At 47.5% G+C, this 26,786-nt stretch overlaps 2 protein-coding genes across 11 annotated transcripts in view; one reads left to right on the top strand and one right to left on the bottom strand.

Annotated features, from left to right (window-relative positions):
- The window catches only part of USP13 (ubiquitin specific peptidase 13), a 66,285-nt gene extending 60,326 nt beyond the window's left edge, over nucleotides 1-5,959 (top strand). For all 4 annotated transcript variants that reach the window (XM_077348320.1, XM_077348318.1, XM_077348317.1 and 1 more), the window contains 3 exons: nucleotides 1,007-1,166; nucleotides 1,501-1,585; nucleotides 3,202-5,959. In XM_077348320.1, the coding sequence (XP_077204435.1) occupies nucleotides 1,007-1,166; nucleotides 1,501-1,585; nucleotides 3,202-3,295 (339 nt within the window). In that variant the 3' untranslated portion in view covers nucleotides 3,296-5,959. The remainder of the gene's footprint in view (nucleotides 1-1,006; nucleotides 1,167-1,500; nucleotides 1,586-3,201) is intronic.
- A 1,689-nt stretch (nucleotides 5,960-7,648) lies between these two features.
- Nucleotides 7,649-26,786, bottom strand: part of PEX5L (peroxisomal biogenesis factor 5 like) — a 169,604-nt gene continuing 150,466 nt past the window's right edge. For all 7 annotated transcript variants that reach the window (XM_077348314.1, XM_077348310.1, XM_077348313.1 and 4 more), the window contains 7 exons: nucleotides 24,721-24,837; nucleotides 23,228-23,371; nucleotides 22,458-22,528; nucleotides 19,241-19,438; nucleotides 18,485-18,650; nucleotides 17,741-17,898; nucleotides 7,649-14,682 (listed from right to left, as the gene is read on the bottom strand). In XM_077348314.1, the coding sequence (XP_077204429.1) occupies nucleotides 14,478-14,682; nucleotides 17,741-17,898; nucleotides 18,485-18,650; nucleotides 19,241-19,438; nucleotides 22,458-22,528; nucleotides 23,228-23,371; nucleotides 24,721-24,837 (1,059 nt within the window). In that variant the 3' untranslated portion in view covers nucleotides 7,649-14,477. The remainder of the gene's footprint in view (nucleotides 14,683-17,740; nucleotides 17,899-18,484; nucleotides 18,651-19,240; nucleotides 19,439-22,457; nucleotides 22,529-23,227; nucleotides 23,372-24,720; nucleotides 24,838-26,786) is intronic.

The following is a 26,786-nucleotide window of genomic DNA, read 5'->3' as shown; positions in this document are numbered from 1 at the left end:
AAATTTAATACTTTTAGATTAGTAAACTGTGTCACACATCCAAATCCAGCCATAGAATAATTCTTTCCCAAAACAGCCAATCAATCCCCTGGAATTCAGTTGTAGTTCACAAAAACATAGGAGAAATAAAACTCTGTCAGTGATAAAAGACTCCCACCATACCATTTGCTGTTTTGCCCCATCTGTCACCACACAAGTGTGAAACATTCCAAGGGAATTGCTGGCAATTATCTCATCCCAAGAACAGAAAGATTTTACGAAGTCTGTTTTCTATGGTCCCCGTGGTGGTTCATGTTAAATACTGAAATGTTGGAACACAAACAAAAACACGATGAAATAATTCAACAAAAACATATTACAGATAACAGCAGTCACTGTTATTTGAGGTAAAGGTATCCCCTGTGCAAGCACTGGGTCATGTCTGACCCTTGGGGTGACGCCCTCTAGCGTTTTCATGGCAGACTCAATATGGGGTGGTTTGCCAGGGCCTTCCCCAGTCATTACTGTTTACCCCCCAGCAAGCTGGGTACTCATTTCACCGACCTCGGAAGGATGGAAGGCTGAGTCAACCATGAGCTGGCTGCTGGGATTGAACTCCCAGCCCTATGGGCAGACAGCTTCAGACAGCATGTCGCTGCCTTACCACTCTGTGCCACAAGAGGCTCTTGTTATTTGAGGTACGTCAAATGAAACAAGGAGTCTTCATTTGCTGGCGGAAGACACCAATAGAAAGTGACAGATGAATCTCCTTGGGGAGGGAGGTCCAAAGTTATGGTAGCTTGGCCAAGATAGCCATTTCTCAGGTTGCTACCTATCTAGCTTCAGATGATAAGGGCACCCAAATCAAGGCCCTGGAAGATCAGGAGCAAATGGGAACGTCTTTTTTGAAAAATACGGCAACAGTTGTTTGTACCCAGGTATGTGTGGTGCTTAATGACAGATGCATACAAACCACAATGAGGTCTGCTGATGTCGATCTTGGTATTTTTAAAAATTGCGTTGGCAGAATAATAATTTGGAGCATGCGATAGACTGGATCTTCAGCCACCCAGATCCCGAAGGGAACGAAACCGCTTCTGAGACGATGGACATGGAAAACCATGTGAACGCCAACATCCTTGCCGAATCAGATCCAGATGGGCCCAGGATCAAAGATGGGTCTGGACGTGAGTGTTTCTCGGGATACTTGGTTTCAGGTCTTTTTCCTTTTGTTTGTTTTAACAATGGCATTGACTAGGTTTTGGAATCAACAACAAATAAGGGAGTCTAGGTAATGCTGGCGCACATCTAAACTTTTCAAAATGCTTGGTGCGCAGGGCAGGCATATGTGTGTACTTTCAGACCACTGGCCTTGGATCCCATTGAAAATTGTCACTGATGAGAGAGATTTCCGTCAATGGTACAGGACTTCTGCACCGCCGCCCCCCTCCCCCACTGCAAGTTTGAGTTAGGACCGCCGTTCCTTCCTTGCTTAACCACTCTTGATATTGCTTTGTGCAGGATACGAGCTCTTTGGATTCATCAGTCACATGGGGACCTCTACAATGAGCGGCCACTACGTCTGCCATCTCAAAAAGGAGGGAAGGTGAGAGTGGGGAGGGGGGGATGACGACTCATTACCTGCCCATGGTCTGTAGTGTGCAGGAGTTGTCCAGAGTGCTGAAGCTGGAGGCTTCCAAGGGCTAAAGCCAGTTTGGTGCAGCCAGTTTGGTGTCGTGGTTAGGAGTGCGGGCTTTTAATCTGGCATGCCGGGTTCGATTCTGTGCTCCCCCACATGCAACCAGCTGGGTGACCTTGGGCTCGCCACGCACTGATAAAACTGTTCTGACTGAGCAGTGATATCAGGGCTCTCTCAGCCTCACCCCACCCCACAGGGTGTCTGTTGTGGGGAGAGGAATGGGAAGGCAACTGTAAGCCGCTTTGAGCCTCCTTAGGGTAGGGAAAAGCAGCAAATAAGAACCAACTCTTCTTCTTCTTCTTCTTCTTCTTCTTCTTTCTTCTTCTTCTTCTTCTTCTTCTTTTTCTTTCTTCTTTCTTCTTCTTCTTCTAAATATGGAATGAAATGGGACTGTTTGGGTGGCTTTATGAGCTAGACACCATTTCTGATGGTCATAATTTCCTCCCATCCAACCAACCTTGGCTGTGTTTCTCCTCATTTCGTCACCAAACGACTAGTATTCAGTGATCCTGATTTCCTCCCTGTCACTGTCTCCTATTCCCACCATGCGCTGCCCTTCTGGCAAGCATGCCTGCAGCACTGTTGCTTAAGATTCCACCAAATGGAACAGAGATGTTCAGCTCACTAATGGCAAAACTGTAGCACTTTCAGTACAGTCTCGGTGACCAGTCTTGTGTTTTTATGCCTTTGCTCTAGGGTCTCACTGTGGGTAGAATCCAGCTTGCTTTTCCCTTCTCAGGCCTCAGTCATAGAATCCTAGAGTTGGAAGGGATCTCTAGGATCATCTAGTCCAACTCCCTGCACAATGCAGGAACTCACAATGACCTGCATACCCACAGTGACCCAAGTTTCACAACCAAGTGATTCCTGTCCCCCACCAAAAATCTCCAGAATCCAGCCTGGCCTGGAGGAAATTCACCTACCATCCCACAGTGGTGAACAGCAGTTCCCTGAGGATGCAAGGAAGGGCCACAAGAGACAAACACTGGCACATGCCTTCCTACCCACCCACTCACAATCTGCCTAAGTTCATAAAACCAGCAGAGCCTTTTTGTGGGGTGGTCAAAAGGGAACCTCCTCTACATCTTTTTCACCAGCAGAAAAGCTGGTTGGCTCCACCCCTGTGTGAGGAAAGATGGGCCTGGCCCTTCCTTATACGCTGCCTTAAGAGTTGTCCTTACCTGGGACGTGCCACCGAAATGTAGGTGATAAACTCTCAGTTGTCTCAAAGACAAAGAGGGCTCAGTTGTCTCAAAGACAAAGAGGTACCCACAAGGGGGTACATGGCTTGCCACACATGTTTTGGAGAGGGCTGACCACTTCCCAGTGTGTCATTGAGGAAAGAGGAGGAGGAGAAAGTCAAGGAGCAGGGAACATGAAAAGTTTCAACTTTGAAGAGGAAATTTTGAAAGGGGAAAGGGGACTAGCCAGCCAGGGGCATTGGCCTGTTTCAAATTTGCCTGCAGTCAGGCTGCCAGTTTATGTTGGGAAACCTCACACTGTCTGCCTCTCTTTCCTTTCAGATGGGTGATCTACAACGACCTGAAGGTCTGTGCCTCGGAGAGACCACCCAAAGAGCTGGGCTATATTTACCTCTATCGCAGGATACCAAGTTAGGCCTCAGTCGTGTCTCCGGGTCTTAGGAAACCATAGCCTTTTTAATTCTGCCAAATATACACACACACACGCACATTTCAAAGAAGCAAAGCCTTTGGACTGCTCAGAAACAGGAAAACCTCTGGGGTACTATTTATAGCTTGAATCAGGAACAGTCATTTGATGCCTTCTTAAACATTAGTGCGACGGGGGGCGGGGGGGAACCTTAGGTCGTGGTGCATTGTAGGATTTTTAAATTTGTATCCTTTTTTTTTTCTGTGGAGGCTGCAAGACTGTTCTGCTCACTAGTGGAGTTTGCAACAAAGCATCCGGAGAATTGGAAGCTGTCCCTGGAGTCTGAAACATCCACGTGACCTTTAGCCCTCCAAGACCCGATTGAATCATGTAGGCTGATGACCAGAAAGTCTGGTGCTTTCCCAGGTGGAAACACAGCAAAACCACGAGCTTTACCGGGGTGCCCATGGTTTCAAACAGGGGTAGTCAAACTGCGGCCCTCCAGATGTCCATGGACTGCAATTCCCATGAGCCCCTGCCAGCAAATGCTGGCAGGGGCTCATGGGAATTGTAGTCCATGGACATCTGGAGGGCCGCAGTTTGACCACCCCTGGTTTAAAAGAACAAAACAGGTCCCTTGGTGGGCCTCAGAAATCTCATGCCCCAGATTCGTTAGCCCAAAACCGTTCTTCAGGTTAAGGTTAACTAACAACAATGCGAAAATTTAGTGCTGCCAAACAGAATTATTTGGATATTTGGTTAAAAAAATGCTAGGGCGTCAGTTGATTATTGAAAACTTCTCTGTAGCTTCTCTGCCCTAAGAAATGGAAGTGTCGATGGCAGAGGGGATCATATCAATAGAGGCATGTTTGTCCTTGAATAGAGGCATGTTTGTCCTTGAATCTGCTGCTCTGGTTGTGGCCAGACGTGTCTGGACGTTTGCACGTGTATCAGGCCTCCGTATAGGGCTGTGGATCAGCACAAGTTGAGTTGGGTTGTTTCTTTGCTCCTCAGGCATGCAAGGGGTGCATTTGGAGCACCCCTTATGAATGCTGCAAAATCCCCCTGCCCCCCCAAGCCACACTTCAGCCTCCTGATTTGTAACATGTGCACATATTGACTATGGGTCTTGTTTGTGTTGAGCCTTCAGCCCCTGCAGCAGCAGACTGGATTTCTGGTTGTGGATTACGTGGTAAGAAAACACCTGTGATATGTACTGGCTAGGGATCACTTCCTGGGGGTGGGGAGAACCCACTTTGGTGCCCTCCCCACAACAACAGTTACACGTTCCGGACTGGCTTCTTCTGGTCCGATGCGACAGAGACGCACCGAGCCCCACATTTTGCAGGAAGCATTTTGAAAAGGGGGCAGCGGGAACCTCAAACTGTATCGTCCCTGGCAATGACACTCAAAGGAGAACGGACATTTTGGCCGTGACTCAGGCTGCCCTGGCTTCCTAGCTGATTTTCTTTTTTGAAATTTCTTCCAGGGCCAGAGGGAATAGCAGGACAATTGTGGGAGATTGATTTTTAATTTTCAAACAATGGTGCTGATTTATCCGCAAGTTGCAAATGATATAATTATCCTGCATTTTGGGGCATCCTTTCCAGAAGGCTCCCCCACCCCACCCCGCTTGCAGGATTCCCATGGTTTTTCCAAAGTTCATCTTTTGTTGTGTGCGGAAGTCTTGTTCCCCTTCCGCCAGCGGAATTTTACCGTGAGATTCCAGCCTTATACCACAAGCAAACATTTGATCTCATGCTCACCGCAGCCACTAGCTGAACCTTTGTTGACTGAGTTCCTAAACTGGCAGACCATTGGTCTTCTAGGTATGTCCCATTGAAATGAATGGGAGATGTCTACCCGTAAAGCAAGTATCACCCATTCATTTCACAGGCTTGTAGTGACTGACATAAGGAAACAAAGACCCCTTTTTAGATTCCACTAGATATGAAAATGATTACAGGGCCTCTGCTTTAAAGATGCCCATTTTTTTTTCGAGGCTGGAGGTGTGTTTGAGAAGACCGTTTTTAAAAACCCTTAATGGTTTGGTTGGCTCTTTCTTTGACATCTGTAAACTCAGGAGGAAGAAAAAGCTCAAAAAGTTTCCAACTAGAGAAAAACACCGCCATAATGAAGACCAGCACCCCTGGGTGAGCTTCGTTACGGTTGCGTGTTGTCCATGTACTTGTGGCAATATGGAGGCTTTCAAGACCCCTGGATTGGCCTATTATCTTGGTAGATCGCTCAGGTGGATGTTTTAGATGCCAGGTGCAGTATTTATAAATGGGATCTCCCACATAACAGACCTTTACCTTCCACCTTTGTGGCAGTTCCACTATTTTTCTGTGAAGCTTGACTTCCCGAGGCATTGAATGACTATGCAAAATCAGGTGGAACTGGATGTGCCTTTTCTGATGCCATCTCTTCTCCTCCCTCCCCCTCCCCTGCTCCTCAGACCAGATGGGGGGTCATTGTAAGCGTTCTGGCCCATTCTCGGAGTCGACGACTGTATCCTGGAAACATTTGCAAAAGTGGGCAGGTGGTTTGTCCCTTTGGAGTGGTTTGCTCAAAACACTGTTCAGGTTCTGGAGAGAATTTGCCTGCCGTGTAAAGGCATCGGAATGAGAGATTGTTGCAATTGTTTTAAATTAAAATTTTAAAAAGGCACTCGTATCTTTTGGGTGGTAACTGTTTCCAAGCCGACGGGCAGAGTTTGTCTGGCACTATCTCTAGGGCAGCCTTTCTCAACACACTCACTATTGAGAACCCCCTTGAATATTCTTCAGGCTTTGAGGAACCCCAGAAGTGGTCTGATCATGCAGGATATGGTTGGGTCGATGCCCACCCGGGGCCCTTCCCAATCCCCTCCAGACCCATCATTGGCCGTTTTGGGAGGGGGGTGGGTGGGTCGATAAATGCTTAACAGATTTTTAAAAATATATTAAAATTTAATTAACTCCCATGGATTTGGGAAGCCCTTTGAGGGCCTTCAAGAAAGCCTGATCTAGGGCAATTGATTAATACCAAAGAATCTTCCTATCGCTGAGAAAAAGCCTTTTCAAATAAGATGACAAAATAATACTGGGATACCAACAAGCAGGTTCCCGTAATGGGATTTATCCTACTGCTACCAGTCATGACACTTGGAAAAGAGAGGAAGGGGACCATAGGCCACTCAAAAGGCTACTCAAGGGACAGGGGAATAGGGGTCTGCGCTTCGGTTCGGCTACCTCGGTGATCACCGCAGTCAGTGCCGTGGGGCCACCTTGGGCTGAGGCGATCGCCGAGGTGGCCCAATCGAGCTGAAGCGCACAACCCTACTGGGGAACTTGCAGGCTCAGATTCAGAGTACCTTTATTGGCATAAAATTGCAAAGCATAAAATGAAAATTTCAAACATTTTCAGATGTAAAATCTATTGTAAAAGATTTTCATTTAAAATTGCCAGTAAAGACTTTGTTACTTTTATAATAGTTGCTGAGTCCCTCACATTTAGTATCATTTTAATATAGTGTTTCTCATGAACATAACTGAATTCCAATTTCTTCAGATTATTAGCTAACGGGCGACAGTATACTTCAAACTTAGGACACACCAGAAGTATATGGTACAACGTGTCAGGGATACTACATCCATGTAAACAGTATCTCTCCTGGGGTAAAAAAGGTAGAGGTAAAGATATCCCCTGTGCAAGCACTGAGTCATGTCTGACCCTTGGGGTGACGCCCTCCAGCATTTTCATGGCAGCCTCAATACGGGGTGGTTTGCCAGTGCCTTCCCCAGTCATTACCGTTTACCCCCCAGCAAGCTGGGTACTCATTTTACCGACCTCGGAAGGATGGAAGGCTGAGTCAACCTTGAGCCGGCTGCTGGGATCCAACTTTCAGACTGCATGTCTGCTGCCTTACCACTCTGCGCCACAAGAGGCTCTATCTCTCCTGAAGAGGGATCTTCAAAAATCTACCTCGAGTGACATTTGAGGGAAAGGTTTTTAAGCGAGCTACTAGAAATGCTGTTCTTAACTGGTGTGTCTCCAGAATTTGGAGATACATGGGCATGGATTTGTATGTTAAGGGAATATCCCAGAAGCTGAGGAACTTGCATGGATAAAGGTAAGATGGGATGGTGGCTGCAGCGAGGAGGGGAACCGGAGAGGGCTGCGGCTCACTGGTAGAGCCTCTGCTCCACATGCAGAAGGTCCCAAGCTCAATCCCTGGCAGCACAGGATGTGAAAAACCTCTGCCTGAGATCCTGGAGAACTGTTGCCAGTCTAAGCAGGGGACCGGGCAGGATCCGACCCAAAGACTCTTCCTCCCCGGCAGACACAAATCACTTGATTTTCCAGCTGGCAGAAGGCTTGAAGCCACAGACAAAAAGTTTATTTTAAAACATATTTTAAAATTGCATGTTTTTTTTTAATAAATACAGGAAAATAAATATACCAATTTAATAAGTGGAAAAAACGAATCACAGGAAGGCATGCTTCCATTTACCATACAAAAATACATTTACTGTGGTGCTCTGCGAGTTCGAACCTTTTGATCAGCCTAACGAATTAAACACGAATTAAATACCCATTGTAGTTTCGAGAGCATAAGTTACGTTAGGAGAGCAGAGCATGGAAACGCCACTTTCAAGCTTTCAGTAAACGATAGATCTGTGGTTAACTATTCAATGCAGCTATTAATGCACTAGGTATAGAGAGGCAAAGTTACTGATATTTGGAAGCTAACCATGAACCCTGTATTAGAGGTTAACCCAGTCTGGGTTAGCTTTGAACCTTTGAAGCTGTATACATTCAAGCTTGGGGCTTTACTCTCACGGACATTGCCCGTAGTTGTGATCCTACTTGGACCTGCTCTTGTGATTTATCTCCTGGTGAACTTTGGACCTGATAAAGAATTGGTAATAGTCTGTATTCGGTTATCAAGAAAATGGGTGGTGACCACAGAGAATGGTAGTCTACCGTTCCAAGTCAAATAGATGGAATCGTTCTATAGACCAAAGGTGGCAAGACTTTGGCTCTCCATATGTCCATGGACTACACCAGGGGTGGCCAAATTATGGGGTAGTCAAACAGGGGTAGTCAAACTGCGGCCCTCCAGATGTCCATGGACTGCAATTCCCATGAGCCCCTGCCAGCGAATGCTGGCAGGGGGCTCATGGGAATTGTAGTCCATGGATATCTGGAGAGCCACAGTCTGGCCACCTCTGCTAGAGACTGTATGTAGTTTTTAGAATAAATTAAATTTATTTTCATTTGTAGTCCACCTTTCTTGTTGGGACTCAAGGCGGATTCCAAGAATGGTAGAACTAGTCAACTGCAAAGGACTGGCAGAGAAATAACTAGTCAGCCTACAAATGACCTCCGATCAGCCACGGGCTGTCTGTGGGCCTGCCCACATCTCTCACCTGGACTGTGTTAAGCAAGATGGTGACATTCCCCTCCAGCTAGAAAGTGAGAGAAGCTGGTGGCCTTGTGGCCCCTTAGCCAGAGCTGAAACAGCCATTAAGGTCAGGCAAGAAGCAAATGAATTTGATGGAAAGAAACACCTGAGTGGAAAATTCCCCTCTGATGTTAGAGGGGAAAGCTTGGGATTCTTGGGAAACTGCGACAGGAAATACCTGAGTGTCACCGAGCAACACCTCGCTCAATCCTCCACTGTGGCCCATTCCGCATAAGTTGGATAATGCGCTTTCAATGCACTTTAGAAGTGGATTCTCCTGTTTCTCACAGGAAAATCAGCTTGCAAAAGCACACTGAAAGTGTATTGTCCAAGGTGTGCGGAATGGGCCAAGGTAGATAACTGTTCCAAGGTATTTGAAAGTCATTGTGGGATTGGAGCCCACTGATACACATGGGACATTAGAGATGTAAATGAGGACAGGCCCCAAGGTTCTTTCTCACTCTCTTAAAAGCCCCAAACCCAATTTCCAATGTTCATCACCTAGCAGCAGAGGCAGCGCATGATGCCTTTCAAAACTATAGACTCTTAGATTCATCTAGATATGCCCGATATATAAAATATATATATTTATAAACATTTCTTTCCTAAATTTACAGGTTTTTTTTAAAGATTACAGTTATTTATATAGATATCGTAACTAAAAAGCTGCTAAACTTAAAATGCCATTTTCAGTCTTGTCCAAGTTGGCGGTGACAAAGTTATGCGACCGGAGGGAGAGAAAGCACGTTAAGGCGGTGGTTTTGCAAATGCATTGAAGAGAGACCGGACCCCGTTTGCGCGTTTGCAGGTGCTTGGGACGGATCCGGTTGGGCCCATCGCCTGCCAATCATTCGTCAGGCCATGGCTCGCAGCAGAACGTCTGAAAGCCCGCCTCCTTTGGAACAAGTATTTCAACATAGATAGATCCAGCACGCTGGGCACCTTCACACACACTGAATGATGCACTTTCAATCCACGTCCAATGCACTTTGCAACTGGATTTTACTGTGCGAAACACTCAAGTCCACTTGCAAACATTCGCTAAAGTGCATGATAAGTGTCCCAAAACCTGTGAGGACTCCATTCCCTGGGCAAGCTTGCAAATGCTAAGAGACGAACATGCAGGCCTGAACTAGCATTCAGAAGATGCTGGTTGTTTTCCTGCTGTGCAGAAATCGGGTTCAGGAGGGAGGGATGAGTCAGATTAAGGATGAGGGGAAAGGGACGCCAAGGCAAGTATTAAGACGGGGAGGTTCCTACAGCACTACGACCCTCTGTCTTCGCTGCTCCTTAGTGCAAACATGCCTGGTGAAACGCTGAAGCTCATTAACGGAGCCATATTTCCAAATGCATGCATCCTCACCCTCCAGGTTGTAATGCCTCCCCAGCCATTGTGCAGGCCACCGATAGCTGCAGATACACGCATTGTTCAGTGGTTGCCACAGAATACCTTCGTCAGGCAACAGTCCGGTATCTTGCCTCTTCCCATCACGACCACAGACCGCTTCCCCAAACTGTGTCTCAATATATTATGATGTAATTTAAATAAAGAGATCTTGAGAGCTGATCCTCGCTCAGTCTATGGCTGTGAAGCCAGCACTTGAAGGTTCATCCGGGCCCCGACCCTAAGCCTAGTGGGACAGCTCTGTCTTACGGGCCCCGTGGAACTGTTTTAGGTCCTGCAGGGCCTCCCCCCAGGACCAAGCATCGCAAGTAATTCTGCCTTGAAACGGTGTCCCAAGAAGACTCCAAATTGACACTAATAACTGACCTAAGAAGACCAGGGCCCATTCTGCACACAATAGATAATGCACTTTAGAAGTAGATTTTCCTGTTCTGCACAGGAAAATCCAGATGCCAAAGCACATTGAAAGTGCATTAGCCTGTGTGTGCGGAATGGGCCCAGGAAGGGGTCTGCCTTTAGCCTTGCAAGCACTCCCAGTGCTGTTTGTGTACTATAGTGAACAGAAAGCGCTACGAAGACAGAAAGCTACACTCAGAGATTTCTAACCATTCCTCTGTCAAATGTGGACGAGTGCTCAGCAGTGCTGCACCTGAAGCAGCTTCCCTTGAGTCAGCTGTGCCTAATTAACGTATACTAGCAGGGGTGGCCAAATTATGGTTCTCCAGATGTCCAGGGACTACAGTAACCATGAGCCCCTGCTGGCAGGGGCTCATGGTCATTGTAGTCCCCGGACATCTGGAGAGCCATAATTTGGCCACCCCTGGTGTATAGTCTGGTTTTCAAATTCTCTCCCCGAGAACTCTGGGTTCTTGGGTGAGAAGATCTGGAACAGCAATCTAGCTGGTCACAAATTGGAACTAACGTTCCCCTGGAATGTGCATTTATAGGGATGATCCTGTAAGACTTGGTGCTGGGTAATTGAGGGGGAAGGGGAACCAAAGACCTGCTGTGCACATTCTGAGCCCACAAGGGAAGGGCAGTATAAAAATGAAATAAATAAATTCTGGGACCCCTTTATCTCAAGGAGAGTGACCCCAAAGAACTTCCCCCATCAGTGCTGGGAGGGCTGTCTCTCCTCTCCGTAACCTTTCCAGCCAGTATTCTAGAACAAGCTACTCCGTACTGGTTTTTCTCTTGCAAGCAAACTGGCTTTTTTGTAGCGTTGTTTTCTGTGGGCGACAAAAGATTCTGCGAAGGTGTTTGCAAACCTCATCAAAAGAAGCACCTGATTTTCCTCTAGCCACGTGCGGAGAGCATTACAACTTGCAGGGAGGGAGGCAGCTTCAAGACGGAGCAGGTTTGTGCGTACGTTTTATTGCTGTCTGAGATTTCCATTGCTACTGAATTGTGGCTGTTTCGGCGGCCTCAGCACTTGGCCTAGGGCACCGCGGAGGACAGCCTCACATGTCGGTCTAGCAGTGTCTCTCGGCAAGGGTAGCTGAATGGAACCTCCATGGGCAGAGGCAGTATATCTTTCAGCTCCTGCTGCTGAGGATGACTATCAGCAGTGGGATGCCCCTTTCAAACTCAGCTTCTAAGAATTTTCCAAGTCTTGGGCTATCTGCTGCTGAAAACAATCACCTTTTGGTCTCTTGCAACTATTATATTGCCTAGAGTTTAGAAAGTGGAGGTTGATTTTATTGGAAACTTTTGCCACAAGGTAACATTTGGGGTGGGGGAAATTTGGGAGGGATTCCTACAAAAAATTAAACTTAAGAAATATTCTCTGTTTTGGTTGACTGGTCCTACCGTTGGCGGTACCAACAAATATCATTATGATGTGATATTGAAAACTGCCAACATTGACTGAGCCGTGCTTCAAATGATGATGAAGAAGAGGAAGAAGAGGAAGAGGAGGAAAAGGAAGAAGAGGAGGAGGAAGAAGAAGAGAAGAAGAAGAAGAAGAAGAAGAAGAAGAAGAAGAAGAAGAGTTGGTTCTTATATGCCGCTTTTCTCTACCCGAAGGAGGCTCAAAGCGGCTTATAGTCACCTTCCCTTTCCTCTCCCCACAACAGACACCCTGTGGGATGGGTGAGGCTGAGAGAGCCCTGATATCACTGCTCGGTCAGAACAGTTTTATCAGTGCCCTGGCGAGCCCAAGGTCACCCAGCTGGCTGCATGTGGGGGAGCAGGGAATCAAACCTGGCTCGCCAGATTAGAAGTCCGCACTCCTAACCACTACACCAAACTGAATGCCACCAACGCCCCGAGTTTAACAGTATAAAGCACTGTTTGCTACTTTTCATTTATATGCAACTGCACTTGTTCGTGATCAATTAAAAAGAAAAATATAGACAATGTAAAATAAGATTCCTAATACTTTAAAAAGTACGTCCTACATAAAAGGAAAGCATAGTGAGAACACACACGGGTGTGCTACATTTCAAGAAGTCTATGGAAAGTTATAGTGGGGGTGGGGGAGAAGAAATGGTTAGTTAAGGTGCTACAGGATCCCTGTTTATTTTACCAAAGATCCACCTTGGATGGAAGAATCCCTTCCCCACTGGCTTTCATGCCCCCCATCTCTTGAAGACCGATGTCCCATGGACCCACCAAACTTCCATTAAATATCTAGCATGCATCCTGGTTCTGTTTGTGAGTTCTGAAATCAATAACATTTAATTGGGGTTCTGAGGCACTTCTTGTCTTGGGATGGAAGCGATCTCTTGCACGAGCCCCATCGAAAGGAGCTGAGCACCGAGGCCCTGCCTGGTCTCTTTTCACTTCACCGGGGCTTGTGCAGGAGGTCATCCAGAGGGGTGGGGAGGACTGAACTCTTGAGTCAGTGTCCAAAATTCCAAAGGACTGGGGGGTCCTTCCTATTCAGGATGCTGCAATCTAGTCTCAATCCGGAATGCCTTTAGTTATGGTCTGCCTCCACTGTTTTGCAGGAGGCTGACACCCATCCTCTTTTGCCGCTTCGTTCGCAGCGGAGAACTAATAATCGCTCTCTGCATTTTCAAACACTCTGGGCTAGAAGGAAGCTCCACCTCGGAGCAAAAGGTCCTTGGTGTCAGTGCAGCTGAACATGCTACCTTTTGCTCCTAAAGTCAAAGTGCATCAAAGAGTGGCCAGTCCCCACCCATACCCCCCCAAAATAAAAAAAAAACTAGATTAAAATGCTTTATGTTCATAGGTGCTACTCCTGTCGTGAGCTCTGCTCTAAACATGTGTTCGGCGGGCAGAATGGGTATCAGGGACACAGCCCAGCCAGTTGGTACCTAGACTTGTGTTCCAGTTGCCAAAATGCCACTGGTCAAAGGTGGGGAAAGAAGCATGGAGCATTTGCCCAGAAGCTGCCTAAAACACCCCCCTGACCACACCATGTGTGTGTGTGAGGTCACGTTGGAAGGGACTGCACATACATCATGGCATTGCTTGGCAATGCCGAATGGTGCCCATGGCAAGGTTTCTCTGGGACATCCAAAAATGAGTGGCTGGTCACTACAGAGCAGCAACTGACTGTCATGCCAAGAGATGGGGGACCCGGGAAGACGAGGTGGGGTTTGAAAAGGGAAGACGGGTGCAGGCAGGCCCGGGAAGCCCAGCCCGTTAGGGCCAGCCCTACTCTTACAAAACCCAACCCCTTGTGCAAACTGCTTTCTAAGCTTGCACAACACAGCTCTACAAAAATGTCATTTGACCCGCAAATTCTCTATGCATTCGAGGTTTCCACCCCGGAAGGGTTTGCAAAATCAGACTCCATGAGGACGGAAATTCGGCGAAGTTTCTTTTAAGCCCTGGCGGATTAACAAGGAAATAGACTGTCGGGAAGGGGCGGCAACGAACATGCATCAATGGTTGTCTCCGTAGGGAAAGGATCTGGAAGAAAGCAGCTGATGAGGCCTCCCCCCCCCCCCCCACTGCAGAAGGTATATTTCCTTTTTAGTGGACCTGTATGGAGCCTCAGAAAGGATTACCCAAACACGCCCTTGGGTGTTCCTCTGAAGGTACAGCATGAAATTTAAGAGAAATTAACTCTCTTTGTACAGGTCTACATGAGAGGGAATGCTGTTTCTTTCAGGAAGTCATTTCGGTTGAATCCCATCAAAGCCACAATAGCTGTCGTCCGCTTGAATCCCCCACGAAAGTTTGACTAAGGTGGTATTTACAAACTTTTGTGCTTTTTGAAAACTTCCCGTCTGGAGAAATCCCGCAGAAACCCTTTCAGCGGGAAAACGTCGGTGCGTCTGTCTTGCCCAAACTGGGGGTTGAACGATATTGAGATTTTTGTAGGACATTTTTGGATGGCTTGGCTGACGTGCGTGCGGGTATTAGGGATTGATATTGAAAGCTCTTAGTAGAACATCCAGGTCGCCCACGTTGGCCGCTTGGAAAAGTTCTGGCTGGTCCATCATCGACAACGCGATTCGCAACGCTGCCCAGATGTTACCTGAAATTGCCAGGTGCGGAACCGGCTGCTGATTCCGGCTCTTTCGTTGCAAATTGAGGGCGGTGAGGAAATTGCTGACGGCCTCTCTGTGGTGGGGGAGAGAGGAGAAAGGCACAAAAATGTGGGTCAACTTTCTGCAAGGTGGCAACCTGCAACATGTGAGTATGATTAACATCTCTCAAGAACGTCACAAGGTCCCCTCTAGATCAGACCAGAGGTTCTCCTAGTCCACCACTCTCTCTCATGCAACATTCTCTCTCATGCAGTGGAGAACCAGTTGCCACGAATGGCCAGCGGGGCACAGGGCCCAAATCCTTACACCAATGCTGTTGCCTATCCCTGGGATGCGTGGGGTGACTGCCTCTGAACGTGGAGGTTCCCCTTAGCCACCAGGATGGGCAACAACTGATGGGTCTTCCCTCCATGAATCAGTCTAACCCCATTTTCAATGTTATCTTCTCTATATTCCTTTCCAGAATCATGTGATCCTCTCACCCAGCTGCTTACAAATATCTAGTTTCCCCATAACTTGCTTATCAACAACAGTCTATAAAACTGCTTTCTCCTGTAATTCGTGGAAACACAACCAGATGCATTTCTGGTTGATGATGGCTCTTTTCCCCAGAGGGCACCTGAGCTCTCTCTTACACTGGAGACGGGGGACATGTTTCTTAAGAGAGAGCTGATGGTGGCTTGATAGATAGGAAATGAAGTAGCCTGTGATGTAGACCAGGGATAGTCAACCTGTGGTCCTCCAGATGTCCATGGACTACAATTCCCATGAGCCCCTGCCAGCATTTGCTGGCAGGAGCTCATGGGAATTGTAGTCCATGGACATCTGGAGGACCACAGGTTGGCTACCCCTGACATAGACAATCATTTATCTTGCTGGTCGCTTGCAGGTCTCCATTTAATAAAGTTGCCCAGTTGGCAACATGATCTTGGCTCAGTGAGTCCTGGGTCTGGAAAGGTCAACAAAGACTGCCCTGGAGGATTGAGAGTACCACTATATGTGTCTGTGGCCTGTCCTGCATGGCTCTCGCGAGTCTGATCCCGGAAGCTAACCCTAGTTAGTACTTGGACGGGAGACCACCAGGGAAGTCTAGAGTCGCTCCAAAGAGGGAGGCAATGGCAAATGACCTCTCTTCATCTCTTGCAGGGTCTCCGTATGTCATTTGCAACTTACTAGCACTTTATATGAACCTATTACCATGACCTGGATGGCTTTGCTTAGTACAAGGATGCACATAATTAGTAGGAACGGCAACCCCGGACCTTTCTGAACCATGCTTCCTTGTTACATTATTCTGTTATATGGTTACAACCACTGTTATTAATTACTGTATGTTTTAACGAAGACTGTTTCATGTATCGTTGACTAGTTTTAATGTAAACCGCCCTGAGCCTTCGGGGAGGGCGGTATATAAGTCTAAATAAATAAATAAATAAATAAATAATGTGCAGAACAGGGAAAAAAATCTACATTTAATGCGCATTGAAAGTACATTATCTGATGTGTGCGGAATAGGTTTTTGTCTGTGGCCCTGAAAACCCCACTGGGTCACCATTGGTCAGCTGCAACCTGACAGCCATTTCCATCACTGCCATATGTCCCTGGACACACTATGGATAACCTAGCCTTTCTTCAATCCAGTTAGTATCTCTGATCAAGCATCTTCTGTAGGTCTTTCTAACACTGGAAACCCGCTGAGAGTATTTCGATGAGCTACCAGTAATGCAAAAGTAAATGAGAAATGGGCTTTATGTAAGCCTATAAGGCTTTTTTTCAATGACGGGTGATGGTAAAAATCTTGACATTCTGTATGTTTTAGACCAAATGTTGATATGCTTGAGCAAAACAATTTGATCCAGCCAGAGATTTCAGTGAAGCAACAGGGAGTCTGACAGGCTCCATCAAACCACTTCCAGCTCTCTGAAATGAAACCCCAAATACTTTCTGTCTGGCTCTGCCCTTCATTTATCTTTTTCGACGCCATCCCGCAATCATCACCGAAAATTAATCACCCTCCACTCAAAACACTTAGAGCTGTATTTTAATGAAGCATTAGCAGCAAGGGGAAGAGGGAACGTCTACGGGAGAACCAGGTGATGTTTTGAATTAGTTTTGACAAAAAAAATTCTTTTGACAGGAAGATGAGCTGGAGAAAAATTGCATTAGCAAAGAATAGCTGCTATTTGCGACGTTTTTTGTGTGGGAATAAAAGCAGGCGGCTTCCTTTCTGATGTCCTTTATTTTCAAACGCAGCCTGGCCCATGAGGAGGAGATTTGAGGCTGAGGAACTCAACCACAGATAGATCCAGTGATCTGCCCCAAAAGACAGGCAGTTGCTTTCCAGAGACTGGGGAGCAGTGATGTAAAGTCCTCTCTGCCTGTGGTCCCCATTCAAATGTTATGTTTTTCGCAAAGTCTGGGTCTTATTTCCCAGCCAAAGTTCCTCTTCTGAAGAAGAGTTGGCTTTTATACCCCACTTTTCGCTGCTCAAAGGAGTCTCAAAGTGGCTTACAATCACCTTCCCTGTGAGGGAGGTGAGGCCGAGAGTGCTGTGACAGGATGGCTCTGTGAGAACAGCCCAATCAGGACTGTGACTAGCCCAAGTTCACAACATGTGGAGGAGCAGAGAATCAAACCTGGCTCACCAGATTAGAAGCTTCTGCAGTTACCCCACTGAGAAAAAGAAACAGGAGCCCTGGAAGATTTTGTTTGAGGAGGGGGGGGGGGGTAAAGCAGCTTGGGAGTAGCTGCTTACCTTCATAGCCAGGTAATGTAAGGAGAGGAAAGGGTTAATGTCCCTCCCGTCTGCACAATATTTCCTCCCTTTTAAAGCAATCTTGACACCTAAACTTGCAACAATAATAATAAAGTCACTCATACTAAACACTTCAGAAATTATAGTGTGTAGTTGAGCCCCTGGTAGGTCTTGCCCCCCTTCATGGTGTTCTCTAAATGTGCCCTTTCTATTTCGCCAGGTAAGGGAAAAACCTACTCCCCAACTTGATGGCCTCTCTAACGCTAGCCTCCTTCTCTCCTCACTGCCCTCCCCCCATTTTTCTACCCTCGGCTGCAAGAGAGCGGGACAACAGAGCGTTCTTTCTCTGCACAGGTACCGAATTGCTCCGCCTCACCTGTAGGCTCCCAGGTTGATGCAGCTGATTCCTAAATTGTACCTGGACCTGATGAAGCCCGGCTGGATTTCCAGAGCTCTCGTGTACGCCTCCACGGCTTCCTCACTCCGATCCCCGTTTGCTAGGGTGGCGCCGAGACGGTTCCACAAGGAATAATCCTGACAACACAACGACAGACTTCTAGAATTCCTCGTAGAGCAGCAGTTCTCAACCTGGGGGCCGCGACCCTTTAGGGGTCAATCGACCCTTTTCCCTGGGGAAACTGAGGCCACCGCCGCCACCCCCTTTGGGCCGCCGCAGCTGCCACGACGCCCGCCAATATGGCCACCTAATGCCACGCCCCTCTTTGGGTCTTGGCGTTAGGAAGGTTGGGAACCACTGTCCTAGTGGGTCATTTTTATTTTTATTTTGTAGCTTGTCTGTTCAAATGAATGGCATCCACTAAAACGGGGGAGGGGGGGGCACTGCCTCCTCCGTTAATTGACATGGGACCATGGCTCACTTTCGGGACAACTTCCTGTAAAACTGATTCCCCTTCGTCAGCAGGCGGGCTGAGTGCGGGACGCAAATAGATCTGACTGAAACGGAGACGCTCAGGCAATTAACGTTTCGGTTTCAGACATTAAAGGCTTAATGGGTGAAATGGCAGCAGATTAAGGCCAGCCGGCAGGCAGAATTTCCAGGACAGAGGATGGACAGGAGAGCAATGTGCCAAACTTCCCTGCAAAAAAACATGAAACGCACCTCTGGCCGAACAGTGAGAGCAGCGCTGAAAGCGTCTATAGCTCTGTTAAACTCCCCGCTCAGGTGGAAGAGAACTCCGAGGCCCGTCTGTAAGTCGGCATCTATCATCTCCCCGTTTTGGTGAGCTGCTTCCAGGTACAATTCCTTCACCTCTTCCAGCAATGAACTAGAAGACAAAACACAGGTAACACTATGTCTGGGGCAGTTTTGCTCTGTATTCTTAGACGAAGAAGAAGAGTTGGTTTTTATGCCCACTTCTCACTGCCTGAAGGAGTCTCAAAGCGGCTTACAATCTCCTTCCCTTTCCTCTCCCCACAACAGACACCCTGAAGGACTTCTCTCTGAGAACAGCTGTAACAGGACTGTGACAAGTCCAAAGTCCCTCAGCTGGATGGGCTATTGGACTGATCCAACATGGCTTCTCTTATGTCTGGGGCAGTGATCCTCTGGCTTGGTGCTTGGGCAGGGGGGTGAACAGTTGGGAGGGTTTCTAGAGTTCTGGCCCCGCTGGTGGACCTCCAGATGTCCTTTAGGTTTTGGCCACTGGGTGATACAGAATGTTGGACTGGATGGTCCATTGGTCTGATCCAACATGATATTTTATATGCAGTGTTTCAACTCCACCCCCAAAACTGCACACCCACCACTCCTTGTTCTTTAAAGAGCAAATCAGCCATCAACATCACCAAACAGCTGGCATTTTAATGTCCCCCCCCCTCCACCAGTTATTAGAATGCTCCTGCCCATGGGAGTTACCTCTCCTCTGCCACCTTGGACATTCTCCTGGTCAGCGCCGGCGACCCCCTCTTGCTCCGGGCCAGGTACTTGTACCTGGGGTTCTGCCTGATCCAGTTCCGTAGTGCTTCGTAGGCTTCCTGCTGGTGGGCAGTGTTGGTGAAGCTCACCGCCAAGGCCATCAACGCCTTCAGGTTGTTCGGCTGAAGCTCCAAGCACCTGAGCAGAGTGGGTGGAGGGCCATGTTACAGGGGCAGGAAGCTCTCCTCCGGGGAATGCAAGCCTAGGGCCGCAGACAGCTTACTGACTCAGCCTTCAAGGTGAGGACACCCGTCTTGGATAATGCACCATTGCAAATGACAGGTAATACACACATGCCCTGATCAAGCAGCATCCAAGATCTGACGAGATTAAGCTATACCATGCTACCTTCCCTACCAAAGTGCAGAAGAGCGTATATTTAGCTTAATTTCATTTTGTTCATGGAGATGGTATACCCCAGGGGTGGCCAGACTGTGGCTCCCCAGATGCCCATGGACTGCAATGACCATGAGCCCCTGCCAGGTCGCCCATATCCTAAGCCTGACTTGGATGGCCCAGTCTAGCCAGATCTCAGCAAATCCTGAAAGTGAAGCATGGCCAGAATCATACAAAGCTGGAAGAGACCTCAAAAGGGCCACACAGTCCAATCCCCCCACTTCTTGGGGACTTAAAATGTTATAATGTTCTGTGTAAACTGCCCAGAGCTGCAAAGAAATGGGCGGTATAGAAATCTAAATTAATTAATTAATTAAAATCACATGCCCTGAACAGGTGCTCATCCAATCTCTCTCTAAAAACTGCCAGCGAAGGAGAGTCTGCCACCCTCCGAGGCAGCGCATTCAATGTACGAGCAGCCTTCGCCATCAGAAAATGCTGTCTGATATTTAAGTGTATATGTATAAGACTTTATTGTTTCCAGCCATAGGCCATTACAACGCCATCAATATCTTATCAGCTGACATAAAAAAGCAGTAAAAGAATCAGAACACTATATGCAGTAGTCCATAGACCATAAAAGACAATAAGAATTCAGGTCTCTAGCTCTCTGGTGGCATATATCTGGCTCGAATTTTCCTTGCTGTTAAGCAAATAGTGAAACATTATAACTAATAAGGGGGTTGGTATCCGATAATAAAAAGACCATTTTGTCCAAATTTGCAGGGAATAATATTTAAGTGGAACCTCCTTTCCCGTAATTTGAACCCACTGCTCCTAGTCCTCCTCTCTAAAGGTAAAGGTAAAGGTATCCCCTGTGCAAGCACCAGGTCATGTCTGACCCTTGGGGTGACGCCCTCTAGCGTTTTCATGGCAGACTCAATGCGGGGTGGTTTGCCAGTGCCTTCCCCAGTCATTACCGTTGCAGTAAATAGATTGTCCGCCTCTTCAACATGTCTACCATTTACATAGTTCGACACAGTCCCATCACCTCTTGCCCGTCTCTTCTACAAGCTACACCTACCCAGCTCTCTCAGCCTCTCCTCCTAAAGCATGGATTCCAACCCCTTCACCATCCTCGTCGCCCTCCTCTGGACACGGTCCAGCTTGTCAATACCCTTCTTGAACTGCAGCCCCCAGAAACGGACACCAGATTCCAAACCTGGCCCAGCCAATGTGGAATAGACCCGGCTACGATCAGCTCTTGGATGGGAGGACTGTGATGCAGAAGGCGCCTGTAGCGAACCACCTCTGCTGAGATCTCATCCTGAAAACCCTGTGGGGTCCCCGTAAGCGGGCTGCTACCTGATGGCGCTTTACGCACACACATCCCTAACTCGAACACACAGAGATTGGGAGAGTCTGTATTTTGTGAGCAGAAACGCAATGGGGTGCAGCTCAGTTGCTGTGAAGGCACAGAGAATAGAAACCCCTTCTAGAGAGGGCGGGGGGGGGGGGCAGGTACCGCATAGAAGTTTTCTTCCGACCAGCGACGACAGCAGAGATCTCCGTGTACTTAGCACGCAGCTGTCGGGTCGAGTTTGGCTCAGTTAAGGAGTGCTTCTAATGAAGAGACAAACCTTTTGCAAGGGGACGAGACCACGCATACCAAGCAGGCCTTTTGTTTGCATAGCTCCTCACCGGTGTTTGCAGGGCTCCGTTGACTCATGTTTCCTTCTGTTTGATTAAGTAATGGACTAAATTGAGCACTGCAAGTAACTGTAAGGATGCAGGATTTGCCTTTTGTTGCCTTTTCTAAAGCAGGATTTTCAGAGTAGGGAACTTGCGTTCTGCACCAGACGGCCAGTGGCCTCCGTCAGTTATGCACATGCAGCAAATTGAGAAGGAAAAGAAGAGGTTTTTTTTTTGGAACGCCGCTCTTCACTGCCTGAGGGAGCCCCATAGCAGCTTACAAGGACCTTCTTCTTCTCACAAAAGACACCCTGGTGGAGCCGAGAGAGCTCTAAGAGAACTGCACTGAGGAAAACAGCTGCAACAGGACTGTGACTAGTTGCATGTGGAGGAGGAGTGGGGAATCAAACCCAGCTCTCCAGATTAGGGGCTGCTGCTCTTAACCACTGCACCATGCTGGCTCTCAGTTTACATAAATCCTTCCTTTGCCTAATTTATTCTTAGTCCTGGTAAGGGGAAAGGAAGTACAAGGGGCACTGAAGCCACGCCCTCTGACGCCTTAAAGTCCATCTCCATCCCATCAACGATCCAGGTTCTATTTCACCAAACGTTGCCTGGTCCTAATCTAATGGAAGATGCTGGGGATTGAATCAGAGGTCTTCTGCATGCAAAGCAGAGGCTCTGACAAAGGCTGGGAATTTACTTTCTGAATCAAGAAAATCAGAGTCCAGTAGCACCTTTAAGACCAACTAAGAGTCTGACGCTTGAATAAATCTTTGTTGGTCTTAAAGGTGCTACAGGACTCTGATTTTATTGTGCTACTTCAGACCAACACGATCTCTCATTTGAAACTTTAATCAATAACATTAAAAAGGAGATTTCTAGAAAGCTGTATTTTAAGCTCAGAGTCAAACTAGACAGTGGATGATGGCAACCCTACTCTTATTTTGAGAGCTGGGCACTGGGAAGCAACGGTAGCGCTTTTCAATTGTATTTGTTCCTGTGCAGTTTGAAGCATTTCTCCCTCACCAACCCCAGTGACGGAGTTGAAGAACGCCTGAATTTCTGATAACCTTTTTGTTTTGGGTCCGTCAATATGGACCTGAGCCCTGCAGTTACCACCACCTACCTCTGGAGGGCAACGATCGCTCCTTGTTCATTCTCGTTCTCCGCTTGGGTGATCCCAAGATACTGCCAGGCCTGCAACAAAGTTATCGAGAGGGTTAATATTTTTCGTATTTATCGACAAAACCTTCCTTTTGTCGCAGGGGTAACTTTCCCTTCGTCTTCACTGTGTCTAATGCCCAGTTTATTAAGCACAGTGTCCGAGAACCTGAATTCGACAAAGTATTTCCCTGGACAAAGAGGGTTCTGCCCACTCAGCAGGACTTTCCTGCTGTAATCCAAATCTCCCCCCTCCCATTTCACTTATGGGGCACATGAATCCTCCAGGTACAACAGTAGGGCAACCTCTGGGGCTGCAACACGAAATTGGAAATGAGAAAGTCACTTTCTGGGGAAATCCTCCCAATCGTGGAAATGCCCAGGTGGATCCAAACCAAGATGCTGATCCTACACTGCTTTCTCTCTCTATATACACACAGATGCAAACGAACCTTTACTAGTTCATAGAATCACAGAATCATAGAGTTGGAAGGGGCCATTCAGGCCATCTAGTCCAACCCCCTGCTCAACGCAGGATCAGCCCAGAGCATCCTAAAGCATCCAAGAAAAGTGTGTATCCAACCTTTGCTTGAAGACTGCCAGTGAGGGGGAGCTCACCACCTCCTTAGGCAGCCTATTCCACTGCTGAACTACTCTGACTGTGAAAAATTTTTCCCCCTGATATCTAGCCTATATACAATATACAAAACTCCAGAATACAAGAGGCAAGGATACCTCAGCATCGTGTGGGTCTTGCAGAATAGCCGCTTCCAGGTACAAGATGGTGAGGGGCAGGTCCCCTTCCTTCAGCTTTTTCAGGCCTTCTTCGAAGGGGGCGGGCCACTCTTTGAAGGGGTTTTCAGTATGGAAATAATAGCCCTGGAAGAGACAGTGAATGGGACAACAGAGAGAAGAAGCTCCAGAGATGGCAATTGGTGCTAAACTTGTTTATTACATACAAAGTTAGGAAGAGGCCTGCTGGATCAGACCATCAAGGCCAGCCTCCTGCCTCACACAGTGGCTGACCAGTTCCTCTGAAGGGCCAACAGCAGGGCACAGAGGCCAAGGCCTTCCCCTGATGTTGCCTCCTGGCTCTGGGATTCAAAGGCTTAGTGCCCCGGAATGTGGAGGTTCCTCTCGGTCACCACGGCTCGTAGTCACTGACAGAGCTATCCTACATGAATCTATCTAATCCCCTTTTAAAGCCCCATGGCCATCATGACATCTTCTGGCAGCGAATTGCACATTTTCACCAGTGTCTGTGTAAAGAAGTATTTATTTTTGTCCATCCCGAATCTACTGCCCATCAGCTTCACTGGACATACTCAAGTTCTAGTATTTTGGGGGAGGTAGAAAAAATCTTTGTCATCTCTCTTCGCCCCATGAATACTTTTATAAACCTCTATCAAATCCCCCCTTAATCTCTTTTCTAAACTGAAAAGTTTATAGGCTCTCCAGCTTTTCCTCAGAGGGTAGGTGCTCCAACCCCCTCCTCATCTTGGTTGCCCTCTGCACTTTTTCAAGCTCTATAAGAACTTGGCATGTGGGGGAATAAATGGCCCAAATCAATTGGGCTCAAAGCTGTGGCAGGTGAAGCACCCATCCCTGCTTCAGATTCAGCCGAATTGATTTGGTTGAATCTGAATCGATTCAGCACCATAACGGCCTATGGCATCATTAAAGTCAATGGGAAATTTTCCCTTTCTGTCTATTCTGTGGCTTCATTTATTTTTTTGTAACTGCTATTTTACCGTTTACTGGGTTTATCCAATTGTTTCTGTACTATTTTTAGGCTGGTTGTGACTCCCCTTTACTTCATTTATGAAGGAAATAAATAAATAAAGGGCAGCCATAGCCTGGCTACCAGATCTCAGTGATTGGTCCTGCTTAGCATCTCTCTGACATTGGAGCATTTACTGCACATCGCCCCGCAAGTTCAAGGTCGTCTTTGCAAGTCAGATCCTAGCATTTATTTCCCATCAGCCACACACCAAACTTCTCGACTCCCAGCACTCTTGTGAAGCTCACCCCAATTCATTGGGCCCACAGCCCTTTTTCCTTCTCTAGAACAGGGGTAGTCAACCTGTGGTCCTCCAGATGTTCATGGACTACAATTCCCATGAGCCCCTGCCAGCAAATGCTGGCAGGGGCTCATGGGAATTGTAGTCCATGGACATCTGGAGGACCACAGGTTGACTACCCCTGCTCTAGAACATCACCTGTCATACCTTCTCGTTGATGGAGACGGCCACCTGGGTGGGAGCTTCTTGGCCATCTGAAATCCAGTTCCTGCGAGCCATTTCTTCCCACTCCGCTTGCATCTTATCCCAAAACTCTGTGTCTGACTAGGGAGAAGATAAAGCAAAAAAAGAAGAAAATGGAAGAGAGAATGAACACGGCCGGGTTTCCAATTGTACCTGGTGATCACTGTACACAGCCAACCTGGACTGCACTTCTGACTTAGAATCACAGAATCATAGAGTTGGAAGGGACCTCCAGGGTCATTGTGCAGGAAACTCACAATTGCCTACCAACCCACAGTGACCCCAATCCCATGCCCACATGATGCCCCCCCCCCAAATCCACTTTGAAGAAGAAGAAGAGTTGGTTCTTATATGCCGCTTTTCCCTACCCGAAGGAGGCTCAAAGCGGCTTACAGTCGCTTTCCCATTCCTCTCCCCACAACAGACACCCTGTGGGGTGGGTGAGGCTGAGAGAGCCCTGATATCACTGCTCGGTCAGAACAGTTTTATCAGTGCCATGGCGAGCCCAAGGTCACCCAGCTGGATGCATGTGGGGAGTGCAGAATCGAACCCGGCATGCCAGATTAGAAGTCCGCACTCCTAGACACTACACCAAACTGGCTCTCAGATGTTCATCTTGTCAGATGTTCATCTTTTGTCTACAGGATGGAAAGTGCTGTCAAGCTCTGGTCGACTCAGGGCGACCCAGTAGGGGATACCTTGCATGGAATCCCCTCTCCAAATATACCTGTGGACACCCTTAGTGTTGTCCTTACCTTCTGGCACCTGGTTAACCCTTCCTTACCCACCAGCAGCAGTGGTCCAATTCTTCAGTTTTTAAATCCAGTCATCTCATTGCTGTTTTATAGTTCTTATTCCACGGGTTTATTTCTTTTATCTCCCATTTTAAATCTGATTCATAGAATCATAGAATCATAGAGTTGGAAGGGGCCATACAGGCCATCTAGTCCAACCCTCTGCTCAACGCAAGATCAGCCCTAAGCATCCTAAAGCATCCAAGAAAAGTGTGTATCCAACCTTTGCTTGAAGACTGCCAGTGAGGGGGAGCTCACCACCTCCTTAGGCAGCCTATTCCACTGCTGAACTACTCTGACTGTGAAATTTTTTCCCCTGATATCTAGCCTATATCGTTGTACTTGTAGTTTAATTTAAACCCATTACTTTTCATCTTTTCATTGTTTTTTACTTGCATTGAGCACATTAAAAAGAATTCTTTTTTTAAGGGAGCCACTTTATAGAGGTTTTCCTGCAGAGGAAAGCCGTATGCAAGGACATGATACATTTTTCACCACCCTTCCCTTATGTTACTTCCTGCTCATAATTGCTCCCTGTTGATTGATCTCCATTTCTGAGCCTTTGGGGCTTAACAGAATATTTTCTTGATGCACATAATACACAGAAGTTTATCAAACACGAAGGCCTGCAGACTCTCCCCGGGAAACGATGTGCTAACCAAATAACCAACCATTTCTCACTACGACTGTCTTAGTGAAAGGAAAACACACACACCGGGGCAAGCTTAAAAACTCTGCTCTGGTTCAGCCTCCCTTGGAGTCCTGTGTTCAGTTTTGGGCACCCCAGTTGAAGAGGGATGTTGACAAACTGGAGCGTGTCCAGAGGAGGGCAACAAAGATGGGGAGGGGTTCAGAGACCAAGACGTATGAGGAAAGGTTGGGGGAGCTTGGTCTGTTTAGCCTGGAGAGGAGACGACTGAGAGGGGATCTGGTAACCATCTTCAAGTATTTAAAAGTGCTTTGCCAAAAGAAAAGGGAAAAGAAAAGATGCATCCTTAGAAGAATAGCTTGGTCTACAAAAGAAAGGCGGAATCACAGAGAAGTAAGTAAAAGGATGTTGAGACAACAGGAAGGTAGGGAGGGGTTGAGCTGCTTGGTTCTCCCACGCGCTCCAAAGTCTGCCTGCTCTGAGGCAAAGCTACAGTCCTGCTTTCTTTACTCGGTGGTAGAAGATGGGCAAGGGCACATGTAGGAGAGTTAGAAAAGGGGCACAGGGATCAAACTTGAAGTTCTTAG

Source organism: Paroedura picta, chromosome 8 (assembly GCF_049243985.1).
Source record: "Paroedura picta isolate Pp20150507F chromosome 8, Ppicta_v3.0, whole genome shotgun sequence".
Lineage (NCBI taxonomy): Eukaryota > Metazoa > Chordata > Lepidosauria > Squamata > Gekkonidae > Paroedura > Paroedura picta.
This window is presented reverse-complemented; position numbering and strand designations above follow the sequence as displayed.